This window comes from Pagrus pagrus, assembly GCF_965226575.1.
Source record: "Pagrus pagrus genome assembly, chromosome: 16".
Taxonomy (NCBI): Eukaryota; Metazoa; Chordata; class Actinopteri; order Spariformes; family Sparidae; genus Pagrus; species Pagrus pagrus.
In genome coordinates this window covers 10,998,822-11,020,549 of record NC_140200.1, presented here as the reverse complement: position 1 = coordinate 11,020,549, position 21,728 = coordinate 10,998,822, and the positions used below count along the sequence as shown (strand labels likewise).

The following is a 21,728-nucleotide window of genomic DNA, read 5'->3' as shown; positions in this document are numbered from 1 at the left end:
CTTGAGTGTTGTTGTTTGTTAGTTGCTCTTTTTTTCAAGGAGACACTGTACAGTAGATTTCCTTCACACTGCTGCAATGAGCAGTTAGTTTTCCGGTTCAAGACGCCGTCTTCCACAGATACAATTGCTCATCTAATTTAAAATATCTCAGGAGGAAAAGATGTGACACTGTTGCAAATGAAGACTTTCTCCCTCGGGTTTCTTGCCATTACTCTCAACCACTCTCCTCTGTCGTGTTTGTGCATGTCTGTAACCAGTCTAAGGTGAGAATTCCCTCAAATTATCCTGCGGGATCACAACATTTAACAATATTGTTTTTTTTACATTTTAATTTAGCTGTCCTCCAATGAACCCAACAATCTGTTTTGGTCTTTTTCTTCATAACACTGGATCATATCATACTTTATTCTCTCAGAGCATGATTCATAGGGCTGTGACTAGTGATTCTTTTTTATTATTGATTAATCTGCAGATGATTTATTAACCAAACTATTGTTTAGTCTTTAACATGTAAAAAAAAATGTGAAAAATGTTCATGAATCATCACATTTCCGAGAGCCAATTTTTCATTTCAACTTACTTACCACTTTATCAACTCAGTGTTGCAGCTTTAGACACAAAGCACATACTCAGGATAGAGTAGATCCTTCAAAATAAAACTATGATGAATGCAATCTTTTTATCCATCCTTTTAGGGAAATTCTTTTGCCACACATTTCTCTCCTGGGAGGTCAGAAGTCACTGAAGTAGTTCCTCTGAAAGTTTATGAAGTATCTGAGGTCTGACTCCTAAAGTTTACTTTACGTTGGAAGGCAAATCCAACTATCTGAATTCGTAGCTCCCAGGGTTATTCCCCCTGCACACAATCCTATTGATTCTCATTATGGTAGCAGGGTAAACTCAATTAAGTGGGCGCTAACTCTTAAGTGTGGGCCTCGTACAAATGTGCAATGTTCTTGCCAAAATGGAATTAATTTCTGTCCGTCTCTTACTATTTTCCACACGCTATTTACCCTGATGTGACTTTGCCAGAGTACACAAAACCTTCAGTAACCACACGTGGGTCGACACTGTTTGCTGAATCTGTGTGACTTTCTACAAACAGAGGAGGACCTTCAGTTGAATTCCAGCCCCAGGATATTGCTTACTAATAAATACTGTAGACCTGAGATAACCTGAGGAATCAAGGTACTGATTTAACAGTTAAATCCTGTTAGACACATCTAAGCTTATTACGTTTTACACATTAATCCTGGTCTCACTGTCTGTCTGGAGTTCTCTTCAGCAGTAAGAAGAAAAGGCATCATTCTATATATATAATTTAACATACAGAAATGTAATATGACATATGTATATCAAGACTGATGCCGACATGTTACCTATAAGGCAATATATGTTTATTGCATACATATAGTCTATGATACATGGAGATATCGGTTTATAACATTTATGGAATACCCATGGTAAAAATTGTATATATACATGCATGAAAAATGTCTATATGTTGAATTTTGATATGGTATAGCCACCATTCATATTAACAAAATATATGTAATTTATAAAGATATCAGTTTAGAACAACATACCCATAGTAACATTTGTATTGTCTATATTATATAGAATTTTTATAGGTATTGTATGCTGCAGCCAAAAATGTTATCATTACATAATTGATATATGTAAAGATATAAGTTTTACCCAAAGAAACATTTATAAATGTGAATATTTTTTTTAAAAAAGTCTATATGTTGAATTTGTATATAGTATTGTATGCTGCGGCCAAAATAAATATGTTATTCATATATGTAAAGATATAAATTGATAACATGAAATACCCATAGAAAAATGTATACACGTACATATACCCAAAACATCTATATGTTGATTTTTTATACAGTATTGTATACTGCAGGCATTCAACTTAACATTATATATGCAGTTCATATAATATATACATTTATAACATATATGAAATACCTGTAATAAAATGTGTGTATGTTGAATTTTTATATGGTATTATATCCTGCAGCCATTCACGTTAACATTATATATGTAATTAAGATTATATATACATATTTGTGTATGTATAATGAATGTATGAATAATTATAGACATATGCCACAATATGTAATCTGCATGCATTAACAAACACATTTGTATGGGCTGGACATATATGTCAATATATATAATTGTTCCCATTTCAATAGGCTTCATATACAGTGTGAACATATGTTTCATAAATGGGAATTCCATACACGTACATCTATAACATTTGCTTTTGGGTCACAGCAGAGACTCACTGACAGCCGAGCTGTAATTCTGTGTAATAAACTCCTGCTGCTGCATTGGAGATTGTGCTGGCAGGGCGATTCACCTATAATGCTTTCACACTTATTGTGCCTAGCCTTGCAAAATACAGGACAAAACTATTTACAATTCAGTCCACCTGTGGAAACAAACAGCCAATAGACCACCAACAGAATTACTGTGCTTCTCTTTATTACCTCTTGGTCTTTAAAGCCAAATTGTTTTTTCACAGCCGTTGTTGCTCCCTCGACTACAGTAGCCGTCGCCGGCGAAAGCACATCAGCCCCTCTGCGAGGTGGTTATTGTGTTGAATGAGTGTTGTCGCCTCCTAAGTGCAGGTGTAGTCTAATGGTGGGTTCAGACCCTGCTGTGGAGAGATATATGGCCCCTTAGAGCCAGCCTGAGGGGAAAGAGAAAGTTTAAAGCACACACACGCTCCATGCACAAGAAGTGAACAGATACTCACCTCACCAGCTCCTTTTCAACACACATCAAACACCTACACCCTTATCCTGAGGTGGTGATGGCATTCTGTGAATAATAAGTACTTTACACAGGGAGTAGGTCAATGTGATGTTTCTATTAAGGATGAATGTTCTGTCTGATCTCTCAAAACCATCCAGAAACTATACTGGAGCTATCAGACTGTCAGAGTGTTGGTAAAGAACAAAGCCAGCACTCTCTCATACCTACTGAAATGGAAATTCACAGCTGACTTAAAGCTCCTTCCACAGTCTGTCTGGGCTGTCACAAATCAAACTCGTTTCAATGAATGCCCACAGTCAACTTGTCAGGCCCCCCCCTCCCCCCCTTCTCTCTGAACACTGGGTGACGCTGTTTTACGCACGGCAATCGCAGGACCCAAATCCCGTATGAGGTGGAAGTTTTTCCTCTTTCCACGTTCAGTAATCTGACACCCAAAAAGACTCGGCGGCAGAAGGATGGACCCTTAACTCGGCTGGAAGGACGGAAGGAAGGAGCAGTCATCCCAACGAGCGCAAACGAGGTGGACCGAGCAGAAGCGAAACGCTGTGCGCAAAAAACAACCCCGTGGCTGCGGCACTGGAGGAGAGCTGGGTTTCGCCTGCGCGTCTCCAAAATCACTGGCTGTCCGCCTCAAATGATCTCAAGGCGACAAGTTTCACTTTCCACAGGCGGATGGGTGACTTTCCACGGCGCTTTGTGAGGAGTAGATGATGAAGAATTTCAGCAGCAGTCCCCTTCACAGCAACAACCAGACTCCCAACCACATCAGAGAGCGAAACAACAGAAAGTACAGCTTACTCTCTGCCATACCGTTGCGATTTTCCCTGCGAGGTTATGGTTTCTGCATGGCTACGCTGTTCTTCTTCTGTTTCGGCTCCCTTTTTTACCAGCTGAACGGAGGACCCCCTAAAATCCTGCTGGACATCCGACAGTATCTCGGTAAGAACTTTTCATTTTGCCCTGTTGGCTGAAGCGCGTCACCATCAAAGAGATTCCTCTGAATCCAAAAAAAGTTGCTCAGCGTGTCTAGACGCCCTGCTCTGATTAGAAGCGTAAAGGATAGTCTATCCAACATGAAATCAGAGGCAATGAGGCGTGCACCTCTCATTCAGCGCCGGGCAAAAGTCCTCTCTCTTTTTTTTCTTTAATGAAATCCACCGGAGGCCACAGCGTCCCCTCTCGACCTCACTCACCTCAGATGAGTTATTGATATGCCACGATCACTCTTAATCTTCAGAGCATCGGAGCGGCTTTATGTGACGCAACAGCAGACTGACACTTATGAGTAAGGGTATGTTCAAAATCCAAATGATTCAGACCGAAACCAGAGGAATGCGCTCCTCTTCTAACCATCCGAATATCAGTTCTGACATGTCGGCGCGCTTTGGGGATCTATTATGGTAACAAGAGCGTAGCAACTGTTAAGATTGATACTGTATGTGCATGATGACTGACACCTCTCCTTGCGCGGCCAGCTGGTGCGCTCCAGCCACACGTACGGCGCTCATTACGCACGGCTGGCACCGCTGGAACGAGGCGCAACAATGTCCCGCAGGCAGGATTTATGCTGGTGTTTTGAAACAGCCGAGCGTGGTATGTGATGTGAGGCGTGATGTTTCTATAAATGATACATGTGGCCCAACTGTTTTCGCATCAAAGAGCTGGGTTAACGGTTTAAAGGGGCATTATGTTGTTTTGTAGAAGGAATTCAAACTGAGAATTTGAATATTTGCAGCAATACAAACTCATAACTGAATAAACAAGCTGTTCTCAGAGGAAAAGAAGGTCCCCAGAACACTGCTTGAAGCTGGAAAGGTGGCGGGGTCCGCCAAATGAAAAACAAAGTCAAACAGTATGAAATGGTGTTGTCCTTTAAGGTCAGTTTGTTTGTTCAGTCATGAAAACAAAGAGGGTTTGTTTAGGCATTAAAAACTACACACTGCTCCTTTAACACATTGTAGGGGACGCACTCGCTTTCGCTCAGATGTGTGGCAACATCTGTCTGCTCGTGCTGAGCATCAGTGTTTATGATAAGATGTATCAGATTCAAGAGAGGAAGTTTGTGGCTGTGGGTTCACATGTGCTGCTGATACTCACACACACAGAGGTGATTTCTTATCAACACGTCAGCCACTGCTGAAACTTGGGCCGCAGCTGGTGTGTGTGTGTGTGTGTGTGTGTGTGTGTGTGTGTGTGTGTGTGTGCGTGTGTCTGCGTGTGCTGAAAGGAGGTTGTGTTCCTACCTATTTCTCACACGAGGCTCGAGGCCTTTATGACGTGATAAACATCTGGAACAGAATGAGAGTCACTCACCAAGTCGGCCACTAATCCCCGGGGTCAGATTGGTTTCCTGAGTGTGGACACACAAACGCAGAGTCACACAATCTCACGCACACATGCTCGCACGCTGCAGCTGCGCAGTACGTCGAGAAATCCTTCGATTTGTGTCACAAGAGGATGAACTCGCGCGCTTTGTCTACATGTAGTTCTTGCAGCAGGTGAGAACAATACCCCCAAAAGCCAGCTTTCATAGCTTCACAGAGAGGGTGACTTGATTGCAGACACTATATACTCAAAGCACTCAGATGAAACTTTGCAACCTAATGTGATTTAGAAATCGCAGCGGTCGATGCCGCTTCATTTTGTTTGAGAGCGATTGCACAAAGCTAATGCGCCGCACTCAGCTCTAATGTCTCGTACACTCACTTCCTCACTAGGATGCACTCTGTTTTCTGAGAAGTGCTACAACACACACACACACGAGCTTAAGTTATCAGCTGAGCCCCTGCATCATACAGGATGAGGCAGATGTGTGCACTATTAGCGCAGATAAGGACACCAGCAAAAAACAGACCCGCATTTGCAAAACCACAGGGGGACAGTGATGAATGCGCCGGCATAATTCATCAGCACTTACACATATGTGGACCTTGAGGCGCAGGAATCCCTCTGTGAGAAGATGAATGAGTGTCCATGCCCAACCTGAGGGCCTAGTGCCTAGAGGCCTCTGTGCTCGACTTGGAGAGGGGGGCCTCCTTATGTAACAGCGACACAAGTACACTGTAGCACCTCTGCTGGGATGTGCATGAGTAATGCTCATTATGCTGCCGAGGGAAGGAGAAAGAGCTTTTGTAATTCACAAGTTCAGTAGTGGAGTAATACGTTTCAGGTAACTTTTTTCAAGTTTCCAACAAAAAAGGAAGACTTCTGCTTTTTGTGGAGGATTTTGAGAAGAAGTCGTTGGTATGTACAGGCCTCAGATGTGGTCTCCTCATCGCCCTCATTCTGAAGAAGCCTATTGCATTCGGCACCTCTGTGAGAATCCGTGAGAGGGGAGCAGAGACGGTGGAGAGCTCTTTCTTCAGAAAGTTTAGGAGGAAAGTTATTGTTCGCAGGGAACTAAACGTTCCGCGGCTTCTCTCTTCGTCACCTCCTGCCCTGTCAATTGCAGACACACTGTGTCTCTCTCCATCTCCATGCCTCGCTCAGTCTTCATTCTGGGGGTTTTTTTCTGCCTCGGTGTCATGGATCGATGAGTGGAAAAGGCTTTCTGGGTGAGTCAGGGGAGCTGAAATCCAACAAACTTTATATGGAGGAAACTCGACTGGAATTAATGAGAAAATAAAGAGCAGCATTAATAACCCTCCAGTGTACTGTATGCATGCTGTATGTGTGTGTGACAGGCAGGCTACCAGCCTCTTGTAAGCATCCAGTGATTAGCTGATTTATTTACCTTGAGCCGACCTGTGTTACTTTTGGCTGCACTGTGCCAAGATGAAGGTGAGGATTCCTGGTGGGGTGAGTGAATGTGGGCGTGTGTGTGTGTGTGTGGGGAAGAGAATAGTGGGTCGATTTTGAGCGAGTGTGTGTGCGTGCGCAGAGGGAACAGACCCTGTTTTGTTTGGGCCGGCGGGGAGGTCGGTGTTTGAGGGTGTCACTCAACATATAGCTGCAGCCGGTGAAACGTGCAGACCTTTTCAGAGCCGGCTCGACAGCCTCGCTCGCCACCGTGTGTTTCCCCATCATCGGCTCCCTTTCTCCCTCTCACACACGCACGCTGATGTTGCCTCCGACCACTTTGCCAAAGAAAGCCCTCCGTTTGAGAGACGTGTCTGTGTTGCAAAGGTGCGCGTGTCTCCATGCGTGAGTGCACAACCACACGTGTCCGCGCCGCAGTGATTCCCCTCTCGACGTTTGACTCGGCTGAGCCGGAAGGCCTCTGACTGAATCACGGTTACATAAATTATTTTTAGAGAGGTAGACAGCTCGTTTCATCGCCGCAGGCCACCCTGACTGTTCACAGGTCAGGGAACACCAGCTTGGAGCTAAAACTGTGTTTAGTAGTCAGCGTTGGACTCTTTTACAGCAGCAACTGTCTCCATTTCTGGGTAAAGTGCAACTTATAACAGAAATATGAGAGAAAATATGACATATAATAAGGATTTAACAATGACTGGACCCTGCCAGGGTTTGAAGCCTGTGCGCGCCTGACATTTCAAATGCTAGTTGACTCCCAGTACTGTCATGATCTCAGGGAATGTGACTAATGGGAAAATGAGTTTTGCCACTCTTTGATATTGCACCCAATCCTCTTGTAGCTCCTCGGAGCCCAAAAGCAACACAGTGGGGAGGATCTTAAGTTTTTCTGTTCACTCAAATCTTCCAGTTATTGAGAGGTAACCTTCAGGATTAATCCTTGGACATGTGAATGGATGTAATGTGCTTTTAAGGACTCTAAAGTACACGGATCTTGCCCCCGTAATAAATCATAAACTGCTGAACGAACTCGGTGCGACTGTCAGTCTCTCGCTAAACATCGCCGCGCTTCTCAAAAGAACTCTGTAACCTTAAAGCACTCATAAATTGAACTTGCCAGAAACTGGCCGGCGAAGTGTTTCGAAGCTGCAGACTACCGGGCGGTGTCAGGGATTAGACAGGTATGTGTTGGACAGAGAAGAAGCTTCGAGTTAATTTCACTCCTCACTTCAGTTTCTGCTGTATTTACTGCAATGCCGGCCGTGAAGTGGATGAAAGCGAATTTTAAATAATGTTTATATTGGCTGGTGACCGCTCGGTAGACGCGGTGCCACATATAAACCTCACATGCGCAGAAAGAATAAGAGAGGGAGCGATGATGGAGAGGGAAGTGAAAGGTTGCCTGCTGCGAGAAGGCCAAGAAAGGGGACGTGCGAGCCTCCAGCTTGACGCAAACAATACAAATACACTTAGCTTCACTTGTGCTGTACCAGACCTCTGACAGGCAGACTTAAACATACAGTCAGCGTCGCATTTTGCCAAAAACAAGTTGTTGACTGGATAGAGACTGACATCTTTGACCTTAAAAACTCTTCAGCACTGCTAGACCCGCCGCTGGGACCTTTCATACAAATGTGCAGACAAGCCTGAATACACACAACTTTGTTTTTTAAAGGTGCTGTATGTAAGAAGTGGGCAGTGGTGAATTCATACAACAAAAAAAATGTGTGTGTGGCGGGGGTATCACTTGAGTTACCGCTAATTCGATAGCTAATTAGCTCAATTAGCAGTGTAGCTAGCAGTCCAGACTGGAACTAGCACAAGAGCTTTGGACTGGGATGGGATGGGGCTAGCTGATTAGCATGCTAACACAATACGCAGACATTTTTGAACATTTTCAGCTCAAAGTTACATGTTGCAGAGGTCATTCAGTGTAAAATATGAACCATTATCTTTATCTTAATATATGTAATATTGTGATGAAGTGTTGGGGAAATGTAAAGTCGTATTTTATCACGTTAACTTAACTTTCACTTTCCCTGCATTTGCTCAGCCTTCTGAGCCAGAGCCCATCGAAGCCACAAACTGTCCCACTAACCTCAAATCTGACCTGCGGCCCTCATTTGCTCAGATGTGACTACGGCACATATTTAGTCGCGAGAGTATTTTATACCTCCGCACGCAGACACTCATACCGCAGCGAGGAAATGGACACAAACTACCCACATGCAGAAGAGCTTTGTTGAGCGAGCCAGACATGTAAGTGTGATTTTTGGAGCAAACTCGCCACTCCTTTCACACCAGTACGCCCACTTCCTGTTAAAGGATATTAAAAACAGGGTCTTTATTTCATCTAGTCAGATTTTGTTCCCCAACCTGACAATTTTAGTGCTCCGACCAAAGGGACACAGTCAGTTTACCGAAGTGTCAAGTAAAATGGAAATCGGGCCAGCGCTGGTCAAGCTGTCACTCAGCGTTTTCAAACAACTAACAGGGTTGCCAGGTGTGTACCAGTCTGACTCAGGGGTGAAGTTGGCCATGTGGAAAAATACTTAAAATGGCCTTTTATTCCTTCACTCCTTTCAATTTTCGTGCAACGTTTGAGCAGAGGTGGCAAACCAAAGCTCAAAGGTACATTTATATTTAATACTAAAGGCTGCTGCTCTGAGATAAACTCATGTTTTGGGGGGTTGAAGATAGAATTATATTCTGCATCCATCCGACACCTCCAGCTGACAAGGCTCATTAGGAGAAGAAGGCTGGACTACTTGACCTACTTCCTTTATGTTCCCCCCCACCTACAGTATATTAGTCCTCATGGAAGTGTCAAGCAAAACTAAGCATTGCCTCCGACAGACCCCAAAACAACTCCTAACTGGCGTCACATCCAGCCTAAATGCCAAAACAATCAGACTGCTCGTAATTCCCTCTGGGTTGGTAAAACAAGCCGCCCTCCCTCTGTGCGGAGGCTGGCCACGCTCTGTTTATTTACCTGCTTTCTAACGTGCATGCCAGCTTGTTAATTGGGTTTAGGGGTCAATAAATGGGTAACTGTTTTTTTTCTTTAACGGAAACCAAAGAAAGAAATACTCTGTGATGTTAACTGGAGGATTTAAATCGAAACAAAAGCTGAAATTAGATTCATATTTCATGATTGTACTTGATTCTGCATGCGGTGAATGGGCACGCATATTTTCTCTTCTTGTTATGATAAATGGTGCATTCCTTTGTTTTCTGGGTTATTGCATTACCAAATCATTTTGAAAAATAGCATCATCTTGACCCCGTGATTACATAATAGAAGCAATTAGCACTACCTATTAGCATCTCCATGCCTGAGAGGCTGCTATTGCCCTCTCCAGAGAGACGGGCAAACACTAAAACAACACAGGGTAATTATCCTCCATTAGTGCATTTGTTTTCACCACACAAAAAGAGAGCAGATGGAGAAAAAAATTTTACAACGGGCCAACGCTGTTAAACTGTGGACTGCTGTTCAAGGCTTTCTGTGCAATGATGGTTATAACCCAAGAGAAATCCCAGATAAATTTGCGGGCAATGGTTTGTGACGTGGTGTGCCGTGCTGTGCTACTGGATGTATGCTGCCTTACTCTGCTTTTGACAAATGACTGCAAAGGATAGATCACATTAAGACATATAAATAGTGGCCATAGGAGCTGTTGTCATAAAAAAAATTAGATTGCGTTCAGTTATATACGCAGTAATTCACTTTTGAATAGCTTTTAAACAATTTGTGTTGTGTGTCTGCACACTGTTTCTGTTGCTTGTCAGCCGTATGGTACATCTCAGGACGGGATAAAGTGTTTTCCGACGGTCAGACTGACAACACAGATGTGTTATTTCTTTTGCAAATGTATGAACTTCCTCCCTATTAATCACAATTGAAAAGAGTTTGAAAACCCAGGTTTATTTTGTTTATTTTGTTTATTTTGTTGTTTATCTGAACACTAGATGTGCTTGTAGCTGTACTATCTGACAGAGCCAGGCCAGCTGTTTCTTCATGCTAAGCTAAGCTATCTGATGTAAACACATAAACGTAATAGACAGATATGGGACTGGTATCGTTCTGCCCTGTGTATCTTATTCCTCAGGAAGCAAATTAATTCATTATGTAGCACATACATTTTTCCTAAACTATCCCTTGAGTGAAAATACATGACCTTCGGCAAGGAAAAAAAGTGTATTTCCTAAAATAGCAAGCAATTTCTTTGAAAGCTTTTATACCCCAACTTTACGATGTAAAACTGAGCGATGTGCCACACAGCTCTGAGCTCGAGTCTTTTCATTTCAGCCTTTTGTGCTCCATACAGTGAAGACATCATAGCACATCCGCTCAGAAGGGGGTTGTTTTGGGGAACTCGGTGCTGTTTTCAAGGGGTTGCCAAGACACTGATGATGACTGGTTGTGGTGACTTTTATGTCAGCTCCTGCGGTGGTGCGTGAATGGGTGGGTGGCTCGGGGCCCACAGCCGCTGGGTGGTACCCTGGCTGATGCTTGTAAGGAGACGACTATCCCATAATTTGAAAAAGATCTTGTGCCAAGATAAATAGAGGCCCTGTGAGAAAATTAGGTGTCCGCTTATTGCACATAAACTGAATGCCCTGCCTCAATCAGCTCTGCCCCGTTCATCCAGAAGGATGAGGCCTATAATCTTAATCCAGGTCCTTTCATGACAGAATTAGAAGCAGAATAATTGCAGTCTGTTTTGCGAGGGCTGTTGATTTTTGGATCAGCGTTGCCCTTGCTCATATCTCTGTGCCCTGGAGTTGTTGGCCTATTTGGGAAGTTTCTTTGCTTACTTTGGCAAATGTTGAAACACTCCACATTCCTCTGTTTACTGCCACAGAACACCCAACGTGTCGAGCTCTCGTTTCCGTTCCATCGGCCACATGTACACTTGTCATCAAACAGCAGGTCTTTGTGGTCACAGAAGTCGAGCAATTATTTTCCAATTTGATTCAGTAACTGTGTTCTGACTTTCTCCTCAGAGTCCAGGGTGGCAAACACAAAGCCCAAAGCCGAGTAATTGGTTGTTATGGGACTTGTTAAGAGGGAACATGTTGCCCGGTGGTCAGGGACACATACCTTGTTCAAGCAACTCTGCCTATCTTTATTCTGAGTGAGTCTACCGCAGCTCTGTCTGTTAGCCTCGTTTCATGGCAATGAAAAAATATATAGAGGTTTAAAATAGCAGCCTTAAATATACAGCAGGGCAGATAGAGCGGCGATGCCCAGCCCATGTTGTTAAAACCACTATGTGCTGGTTGGAGGAAATGTATTGCCTTGCACTTTAAAGTTTTATATAGCCTTGGTTCAGCTGAGCTGAATGAGAAAACCAGTTTGTCTAATGTTTTCTAGAATTTGAGGCTTTTGCAAAAGTATTTTTAATATCAGAGTATGTCAGAAGTCTTTAAAACAACTATAATTCATATTTTTTATAGTAACAATGGATCACAGGACTATGTTCGTTATGTCAGCTATGTGGATGAACCCGCAGAGAGTTATAGTATCGTCTGACTGTGCAGTTAAACTCCGTTCTGTGGAAGGTCTGTCATCTTTTAACTCGCTGTAAAGGTTCTCACTGTCACCACTCTCATCACCGTCGTACCCAGACACATTACACAGCTGCTCTCGGCAAAACGCTCTGATAAATCTGCTGTGCGCCACCTGCCCAGCAACAAATGTCAGACAGACAAAGTTGGCAACCAGCAGATGGATGGATGTAGTGGAGCATTTAGCAGCTAACAAGCCAAGTATTACTTTCAGGATTTGGAGGACACCAAAAAGAGGCCGAAAGAAGAGTGAATGCTAGACTGGTCCCTGTCTGATAAGTGTGTGATATCAACCTAAAAGGTGAACATATGTCAGTGGTGCGGCTAAGAAATCAATGAATGATTATGCTTTCACACAGTTAACGCTTAAAGCTTCTGTTCCTTACGTTTAAGAAGCCAGAGGCAGGAAATGTTTGACATTTTTGCATGAAAATCGAGTCAAACGATTAATCGATAGTGATTAATTGTCTTTCAACCGACTAGTTGAATACTCAAGGACTCAACGAAGCTCTATTTGTTTTCACTTGTAAAAAGAAGTCAACAGGTTGCACAGATAATCCCAACAGATGAATGTTATTTTTCCAGACGTCAGGACTGAGGCCTGGGGGCGGCGTCAGGTGTGGGTTCTTCAAAGACGTCGGGAGTTGCCTTTTTGTGAAACGATACCAAAACACAGATTATCATTTTCAGCCCTCATGATTACGGGGCTCTTTCATCCGCTCTGCACAGACCTGTTTGCTCCAAAAAAAAAAAACGCCCCAAACGTAACATTTTAAAGACAAACTTAATTTGTATGTATTTTTCTTGCTCATGCTTCTTTGCGTGCGAGTGCATGCATGTACAGTAGTAAACCGTTAAAAGCTCCCCAGTTGGTCTTTGAGGAAATATAACTGGACCATTACAGAGTGTTAAAACAATGTTTCCATGAAGCCGGGATCCTGGAGGACGGGGAGAACACACAAACACACACATTCACGGTCTTTCAGCTTGTACGGCTTACATAAAAGATTGAATCCTTTCATTGATAATACGCGTCTGCTGCGAGAAATGACTTTACACATTCCGTTTTTATTTCATCGCGCTGCTACATTCTCCTCAGTCGAGTCTTAGGGCCGGTCTGTGCTTTGCTCTCCAGCTTTAGGTATTTTACAAGAAAACACACTCTTCACACAAGCTTGAAAGAATGCATTTATTTTTGTTTAGAGGAAGATAGTTTTTACAGAGCCACTCCACATATCTGAGGGCCAAGCTAAATAAAGAGGAAAGCTTGAAAAGATGTGGTCTGACCCCTCCCAACCCCCCGTCCAAACACAGCCTTATGCAACAGGTCTTTATTTCTTGCCTGTCAGTCAGGAAGTCATATCTCTATAACGGGACAACAGCCTGAAGTAGTGTCTGAGTTACTTAAAAAAAATGATAACCAAAGGCCTTGACACCCTTGAGGGTAGCCTTTACATCTGACTTCTGGTTATTTTTTCATTTTATTGCAAGAGACAGTGCTAGATGTTAGCGTTAGCAGGGTTTGGATGGAAATCTGCAAAAAAATGTGTTCTCTGCTGCCAATATTCCATAATGTCTTTTGTAGTTAAGTCTGATATAGATTAATACCAATTTTTCTTACTTTTTCCTTCTCTTTCTGTAACTTTATGACGTGAGGAAACTCCCAGGTCTTTTCTAAGTCCCTAAGGCGCTATGCACGGCATTCCACATCACAAAAGACATTACATCTTAATATTATCAGTAGCGATTTTTCCTGTCCCTGCTCGCAACAGTACTTCTGTAACCATCCGTAGAGAATAAAGGTATTTCATCCTGTCTGGGCTGAGACGGATCAATGTGCTAATGGCAAAAGAAGAGGGTGGACGCTCCGAGGACGGCCCTGAAAAGCATTTTTGAAACGTTCAGATGGAATGTGGTCGTCCCCCGCGGAAAGCAAATCTCACCTCGGCCAGATCTCACACCTCCGTCTCAAAATGTGCTCTCCTTCGCTGAAGTGCACCTTTGTCTCCCACCGCCTCTCTCTGTCTTTTCTCAGTGTCACCTTCCGTCTGGGCTTCAAAATGCGACTGACGGGACATTATGCCCGCCTCCAAAAAAAAGTGAGGGTCGGTGCTAAAATCCACATCCTGCCACCACCTGTCACACTCGTGAACTTTCTCTTCATGTTTACCCCGAGCTCCCTCAGCTGCTGAAGCCGCAGCCAAGGACGTACAGTATGTAGTGCTGCAGCTCTAAGCTGCAATCATAACTGTACAAATGCTCTGGTCTGTCGGAGAAACCGCATTTTCCAGATGCTTCGTAGAGACATCTTGAGTGAAAGCAACACAGTCCAAACTTAACAAAGTCTTTATCCAAAGACTCACAAACAAACGCCCAGCTTCCAAGAACTTTTCTTTTTTTCTTTTTCCTGTCCTGGTCAAAACTGAGGTTGGGTCCTTATTCTCAGCGGGGGATTGGTTCAACAGAGAAGCCAGCGGGCGTGGTTAGTGGTGTTAATTACATGCTTGGAGAATGATGGTTGCATTTAACTTGTGCGTGTGTGTGTGTTTGAAAGCGAGAGCGATGGACTAAAATTCAGAGGCTTCACCTTTGTTACTTTGCGACCGAGCAGAGAGCTTCAGGAATGTTGCTCACCAAAGTACGCTAGTATCTCTTCAGACTTTCACAAGAGGTCAAACGTCATGTGAAGACCTCAGATAAACCCAGCTTGAGGTTAATTGGGTAGCTCTGTAGTTCAGGGCTGATTCTTAAACACACAGTGCTGCTGCTTCTGCTGCTGCACCCCTTGAAAAGCCATCAGTTGTCTGGCCTGGTTCACTGGCCCAGATCCTGGTTGTGTAGTGTTTCCACTTGCCGGGCCCAGAACAACTTGCCTGACTCTTGGCCCTTGACCACCTTTCTGCAGCACCAGTCTGACTTTGGCTGCACCGCATTTGTGCCAGTTGGACCTGCCTGTCCTGTAAATCCATCCATCACTCTGCTGAAAGCTGCTCTAATTCTTTACAGCACATTCTCACCCCAAGAATCGCCACACTCTCTTCTACTGTTTACCCAGCCTCGCTTTCCCCCCACCTCTCGCTGTCTTTTTCCATCCCCATCTGCACCTATGCCACTTTCTCTTTCTACATCCTCCTGCCGTCTATCGCTTCTCTCACCACGTTGTACTCTCTTTCCCTCCTCCTCCTCCTCCTCCTCCTGTTTCCTCTCCTGCATGGCTGCGACGAAGCTTCCACTTAAATTCTTTCCTGGACAGCAAAACTCTGAGCAAACACATGCAGCCTCTTTGTTGTCCTACACACTGCAGTGGACGTGTGCGACACAAACTCACACAAACACACGCACACGCAGGGAGCAGTGCCACTGGGTGCGTTGGCTGTGTGGCACTGCCAGCTGGAACGTTTGTGTCTCTAATCACTACATGCCGTTCCATTACATACTCAACCGCAGGATTTCAAAACCACTGTCTCTCTAAGCTCTTCTGTATCTTCCTCTGCCCACTGGCGTGCCCGTTCATGTGCATGTGTTATTGTTTATGCACGTTTTATCTGCGAGAGAGTCTAGTGACGAGTACCACCTTGTCAGTGCTTCCAAGTGTGCACAACCTTAAATTTGAATCTGTCAGTAAAATTCCTGCAATAAAAAACGCACTTATGTAAGTGTGTCATTATAATCAGAACAATTTACTTCAAGTATCAAAAGCAAAAATATTCAATGTGTAGTAAAATGGTTTCTGTCAGTGTTTCACTATTATATGGGATGTTTTAGAGTAATACTACTGCTGCATCCATGTGTATGTTGCAGTTTACTGTAGTAGATGTTTAAGGTTGAGCTCATTGTCACTTCTTTGTTTGACACTGTTGTTACCCCTCTAGTGTTACTTCCTGAAGCACCCCTCTGATGCACCAGTATAAAGAAATAAGGACACCAGAGTTCACACGTTAGGGTTAACCATAACCCTAACCCCCTAACCCTAAACCATTGTGTTATGTCACGTAACTAAGTTTATGTAAGTAAATGACATAACTTACGTAACACGTAACGTTACATGACAGAACGTAGTTATTTTAACCCAAAATATGATCTTTAACTTAACCTAGCCAAGTAGTTTTTGTGCCTAAACCTAACCAAGTAGTTTATGCGCCTAAACCTAACCAAGTAGTTTTTGTGCCTAAACCTAACCAAAACACAACATTTACACATTAATATGTCCAAAAGTCATAGTATGTCATAGGCTATGCCAGCAAGCTTTATTTTTCAAGTCTAACCAAATGTTGCATATTAATTACCGCTAACTTGACCCTGGAGCCAGTCACGTGCAAAACTGACACCATAAGTGTAAGTAAAGTGTCATAGTTCACTTGAGACCACTGACCTAGCTGCTAAATTAGATGAGTTTCATGAGCTCAGAAAAACATCCTGTTTTCAGCTTTGTGATGATTTTCAAGATAATCCAAGAGGATTTTTTAAAAGTTTGTTTCGCTCAAGAAGTAAGAGAATTTTCTAAATCCATGAAGGAATACTTCATCCTTTCACTGGACAGGCAGGTATGAAAAATTTAAATCTGAAAAGTAATCTGTCAGACAAAATGGAGTAAAAAGTGCAATATTTCCCTCTGAGATGCCGTGGAGTAGAAGTACACAGTTGTACTTGAGTAAATGTTCTTGCTTACTTTCCAGCTCTGCTGTTAGTGGAGTACAACTTGTTTTTGGTATAAAACTGCTGATTGCAGTCTACTAAGACTTGCTGTAAATTATGATGGCAAGACATATTTGACAGAGTCATATAATCTGTGGGTTTAAATGGCTGCTGTTCACTGTCTGACAGAAAAAATATGTACTTTTGTTTATGTCTGTTTGTGAAATTTGGCTTCAGGGGACACATAGTTGAATGCAATCTTAAAATTCAGTAAAAGAAGAGATGAAAGACAAAGTTATAATGAGATCACAGCCTTTGGGGATTATCCGTTAACGTGACTGTCCATTTCCATCAACCGGCCTGTTTATTTTTAATTTTCTTTGTTTCTCCTCTGTTCTTATATTCGCTTTAAAAACAAATCCTAAGCCTCTTCAGGCCAGCCAACCATAATTGGAAGCCACGAACATCCATCTTCCTCATGCTAGTGTCTCTGAGCCTCTGAAGATGACCCTAACAACTTTTCTCGTATGTTTCATAACGGGTTGTTATGCATCGTGGCTCTAGCATGTAGCTTAGTGTCGACCTGTCTATAATTAGCCGTTCTGTTCTAATGAGGTGTTTCTGAAGGGCTAAAGCGAACCGCTAACCGCTAGCTAGCGTAGCCCAGCCCACATTGCTAAATTAAAGAGAGGCCCGATCTTCAAGGCCATGCTTAGCTGGATCCTGCACACACAGACAGCAGCCCGGAGCGCTTCAGTGAGTAGTAAACATACAAAACATTAAGAAAAAAAATAAAAACATCAGGGACAAGTACAATTTTGTTTATTTCTGGTGTCCGTGATGCACCATGTTGGAATTATATGCCTGGTGTTTCCTGTTAGTGTAGTTAAACAAAAGAATCCAGCGCCGAAAACAGGCCAGTCAACTACAATTCATTGCACGTAAATAGCAGCATTTGGACATGATAATGAGAAAGTGAGCCACTTCTTAGTTTTACATAAGTTATATTTACTTAACTGAACACAAATTAAGATCAATTAACCTGTTCTCTATAAGTCTATAATATGCAAGGAGCTGAGCTGCTGACAGTGCTGCCAAGCAACGCTAAACATTCTAGCCCTTGAGGCTAAGGTAAGCTAGCATGCTGCTGTTTACAAAATATTTTAAATCTCTCCTCCAGTTCTCACCGGAGAATAGAAAACCTGTATTGAACGCGCCTCCCAATTCATCCAACCTTCTACTTTTGTTTTTTTTCCACTGCAAAGTTTACTTCTTAGTATTGAACATGTCACCTGTGAAATTGCACCAGATTTTACACTGCACTTCCGTTGGTCCTCAGCAACACACCTGTCAAGTGTGAAGTAGATCGGATAAACAGTTCTCCAGATAGGCTAATCACATACAGACAGAGAGACAGACAGACAGAGATTCCTTGCTTTACAGTTAAATGATCCCATGTTTTGTTTGTACAGTCTTAATCTGCAACATATAACAGGCTGTCAGAGTATAAAAGCCCTCTGAAAGGTTGCAGTACAGTTACTCCACACCAGTGATTCTTCATTAATGGAGAGACACACATTGCTCAGTCACATATGTGTCAGTAACATATGTTAAAATAGACTGTGGTGTACAAGTTACTGCCAGTCTATTTATAAGAGTAAAGGATCCCAGTGGGTTGGTCTAAATACAGGGGTTGAGGGACCAGCAGAAACCGGGCCCATGTCCTTCCCACTAAACTACTCCCAGATTCCCCGGCTGCCCCACAGAGATGGAAAGCCACACCACTCAAACCAGGCGTTTCAAGAAGTTCATGTTCCGTGCTTTGAAATATTAAATGCGTTTTAGGGAAACAGGTTGAAGAGTGGACCGTCCCCCTCTGCGTTGATTCCTCATTAGCCCGACGTCCTTTACTTTTAGCCTGTTTTTATCTCCTCTCTCCCTCGTTATCTTTGCCTCTCCCTTTCCTTTAATCCCTCTGACAATGTCATCTACCAGACTGGAGTCTTAACGAGTGGGACAGATTTCTGCTCGTGTATTTATAGGCAGAGCTGAAAGCAACATGACACATTGATTACAGGCCGGTGCAGACTGTCTGAGTTTGTGAACTGTGCGCAATAGCATAAGGACAAAAATGACCATGAGTGACCGCAAATACAGTTGGACAAAATGCAAGTGCTGTTGCACGGTTTCGTGCTGACGTCTCTAGAATGTCGATGACATATTGAGGTCTGAAATGTAACTTGGATCCAGCTCCCTCAAATTGGGTGTGGACGCATGATGGCTTTTTACTCTGTCTTTTTACTGTCCACACCATCTAAATATTCAGTGTAGCGTTCATTTCTCACACTTTTTGTCTTTAAAAAGGTGCAAACACTAGATTAACGCATGCCAGTCATACACCACGAATGAATGCTCTCCATTCAAAGCCACACTGCCCGACCGCGATTGAGAGTTAATCATCATCGCTGCCCTCAAATGACAATGGGCTGCCCGTCAGATGGTGTTTATGAATGAAAGCTAGTTATTTCTCTCTCTGTGAGCCAGTGTTTGGTCCGAACTTGAAGCCGTGCCCACGTTTTCCAAGAGGCCAGTCAAGGGTGAGAGAGTTTCCCTCACCTTAACACCGTGGAGCTGTACCGGCCAGTATTAGCATGAATCAACAGCGTGTGGATGCTGTGTTTGTTTGCCTCTGCCTTGCGTGCATGTGTACAGTAGCTATATGTGTGTGGGGGAGTGAAGAGAAGAGGGAGAGTGTGTGTGTGTACGTTGGGCTCAGCAGGGTGCCTGTTGCGAGAGTACAGTACAGGGTTTCAGTGTGCTGCCTCTGACCAAGATGTGATATTAACACAGCGGAGGCAGAGGGAGACTGAGCACCTTCAGCACTCCGCCTGCCTCTGAAAACAGAAACAGAGCAGGAGTACACTTGGCACTCTGGTGGCACTGCAAGGAAACCCACTTTATGAAGAAAATGAGGCTCCTAATGACCCATAATAGGTGTATATTTCTTCATTGCTTCTCCTTTAGAGCTTGTGGTTTGGGTTTAGGTGCCAGAGGAGTGCCGGACAAAAAAGCCCAGGAGTGGGTGAAGGTGAAATGGACAAAATGTAGTCGTGCTTAAAAGCTAAACGTGCATGTGTTGGGTCACAACAAAGGGCATAGAAGTATTTGCTGAATAGTGCCAAAAAAAAAGAAATGTTACCGTACCACTTTGAGTCTTACCGTATTGCAGAAACTAGTCTTAAAATGTCAGAATCTATGTGCAATGTGAGACGCTGCTTTGAATTATGCCCTGGTAGTGACAAGTGGACGGTGTATCTGTGTAATGCATTGGCTAAAAATCCTAATTGCGATTATGGAAGTCCGATGTTGCACCTTCATTTGAGATGTGGATGAGATAAGATCCTCCATTTGGAGAAGCTTAGATTCAAGATTGCAGGAAGGAGGAGAGTGATCGGTCAGGCATTGATAAGGCATTAATGGGGTCGTTAGGAAGAGTCTGTTTTGCTTGTCCGTCTCAGTTTGTACTCTTGTTTTCTAACATGAGTCATGCTTTTTAGCTACCTCGCCCATTAATATGAAGTCTGCCAAATAACTACGATTGTACATTCTTTAACGATGTTATAATGTTTTTTTTTTGTTTTAAAAAAGCTCAAAGTCTGAATTTTATGGCCCCTCATGACCTGCTGACCAACAGATATCTACTCTGAGGCAAGAAACACTTTGGTGATAAAAATAGTCAGGATGCAACTTCCTCTATTTCTCAAGCTGAATCATAGTTCATGCTTCTATAAACTATTACATCACACAGTCAGATTGTGCCACGGATTGAACCAGTTGACCAAACTTTGCTTTATGTAGCCTCGGGAAGTTGCCTTATTATACATTTCGAGTGAAACACGTACATAATAATGGTGTCCAGGTGTCCGTGGTACACTCTGGGCAAGACTCAACCTACAAAGTCCTAATTTGGAACTAGACATGCTGCCTTTACTTCCTCAATCAAGTCACAGTTGCTTCATTCCTATCTTGATTCACATATTTGGACGTGATTAGCATTGTTGGCGGTGGTCACCGTGGTTCGCTTTCAGATTGCAGCCTCAAATTTGATTCATGATGATGCTGGAATGATTTTAAAATGCCCCGATTGTTACCGCAGTACACAGCCTCTTTCAAAGCCTTTGTCTATAAATACTGTTTTGCTGTTCTTGGAAGTGCGAGCTGCCATCTGTTGTTTATTGCTCGGTTGCTGCTCTTTGCTCTCTTTCTGGCCACTGTGGTCCAGTGAGGTGCCAAACGCCTGTCACTGCATTATCACCAAACTGTTCAAACATTGTCACTCCATTTACATTGTTCACTTCAGCCGAATAAAACATTTTTACTCACGATACGTCACGATGCCTTACAGTGTGGACAGCGCGGCGGACGTGCTTTTGATTATGCGAACATGATGCGTGATACCTCAGCCGTTGTTTAAACGTTTGTCAAAGTTCTCTTCTTCTTCTTCTTCACTGGGGCAGATCACGGTCACCGACATGTGCTCAACACATGGCAAATGCACTTTATTTGGCACCTGATGAGGGTAGGGAAAAAATAACGTGTAAGGAAGTGTGTGTGTGGATGTGGATGCGTGCAGGCATGTGTGTATGGTGTTTCAGGAGGCACTGTGGTGATGTCATGGGGTACAAGGTGGTCTGCTGCAGACGCACATCCTGTGGCTTCTGGTAATGGGCACTGTAAAATGTCCCTGCACACTTTCACACTCATACACACACATTTCTTCTCTTCAGCACACAAACACAAACCCTTTTCTCTCTGCCCTTTCTGTCATTGTTTTTCACCCTCTCTCACACACACACACCGAACTCAAACACACACACACACTGCACATGCAATCAGATGTTCAAACCACACATGTCTATTATCACACACTCACGCATATCCTGCAAGAACTGAGCACAAAACAGAGGCGT

The 21,728-nt window shown here is 43.3% G+C and overlaps 1 protein-coding gene across 2 annotated transcripts in view; it reads left to right on the top strand.

Moving 5' to 3' along the window:
- Positions 1-3,180: 3,180 nt before the first annotated feature.
- The window catches only part of usta (uronyl 2-sulfotransferase a), a 60,361-nt gene continuing 41,813 nt past the window's right edge, over positions 3,181-21,728 (top strand). The window contains exon 1 of one of the 2 annotated variants that reach the window (XM_084377295.1): positions 3,181-3,732. In XM_084377295.1, the coding sequence (XP_084233421.1) occupies positions 3,501-3,732 (232 nt within the window). In that variant the 5' untranslated portion in view covers positions 3,181-3,500. The remainder of the gene's footprint in view (positions 3,733-21,728) is intronic. The other variant, XM_084377296.1, reaches the window with a different exon arrangement.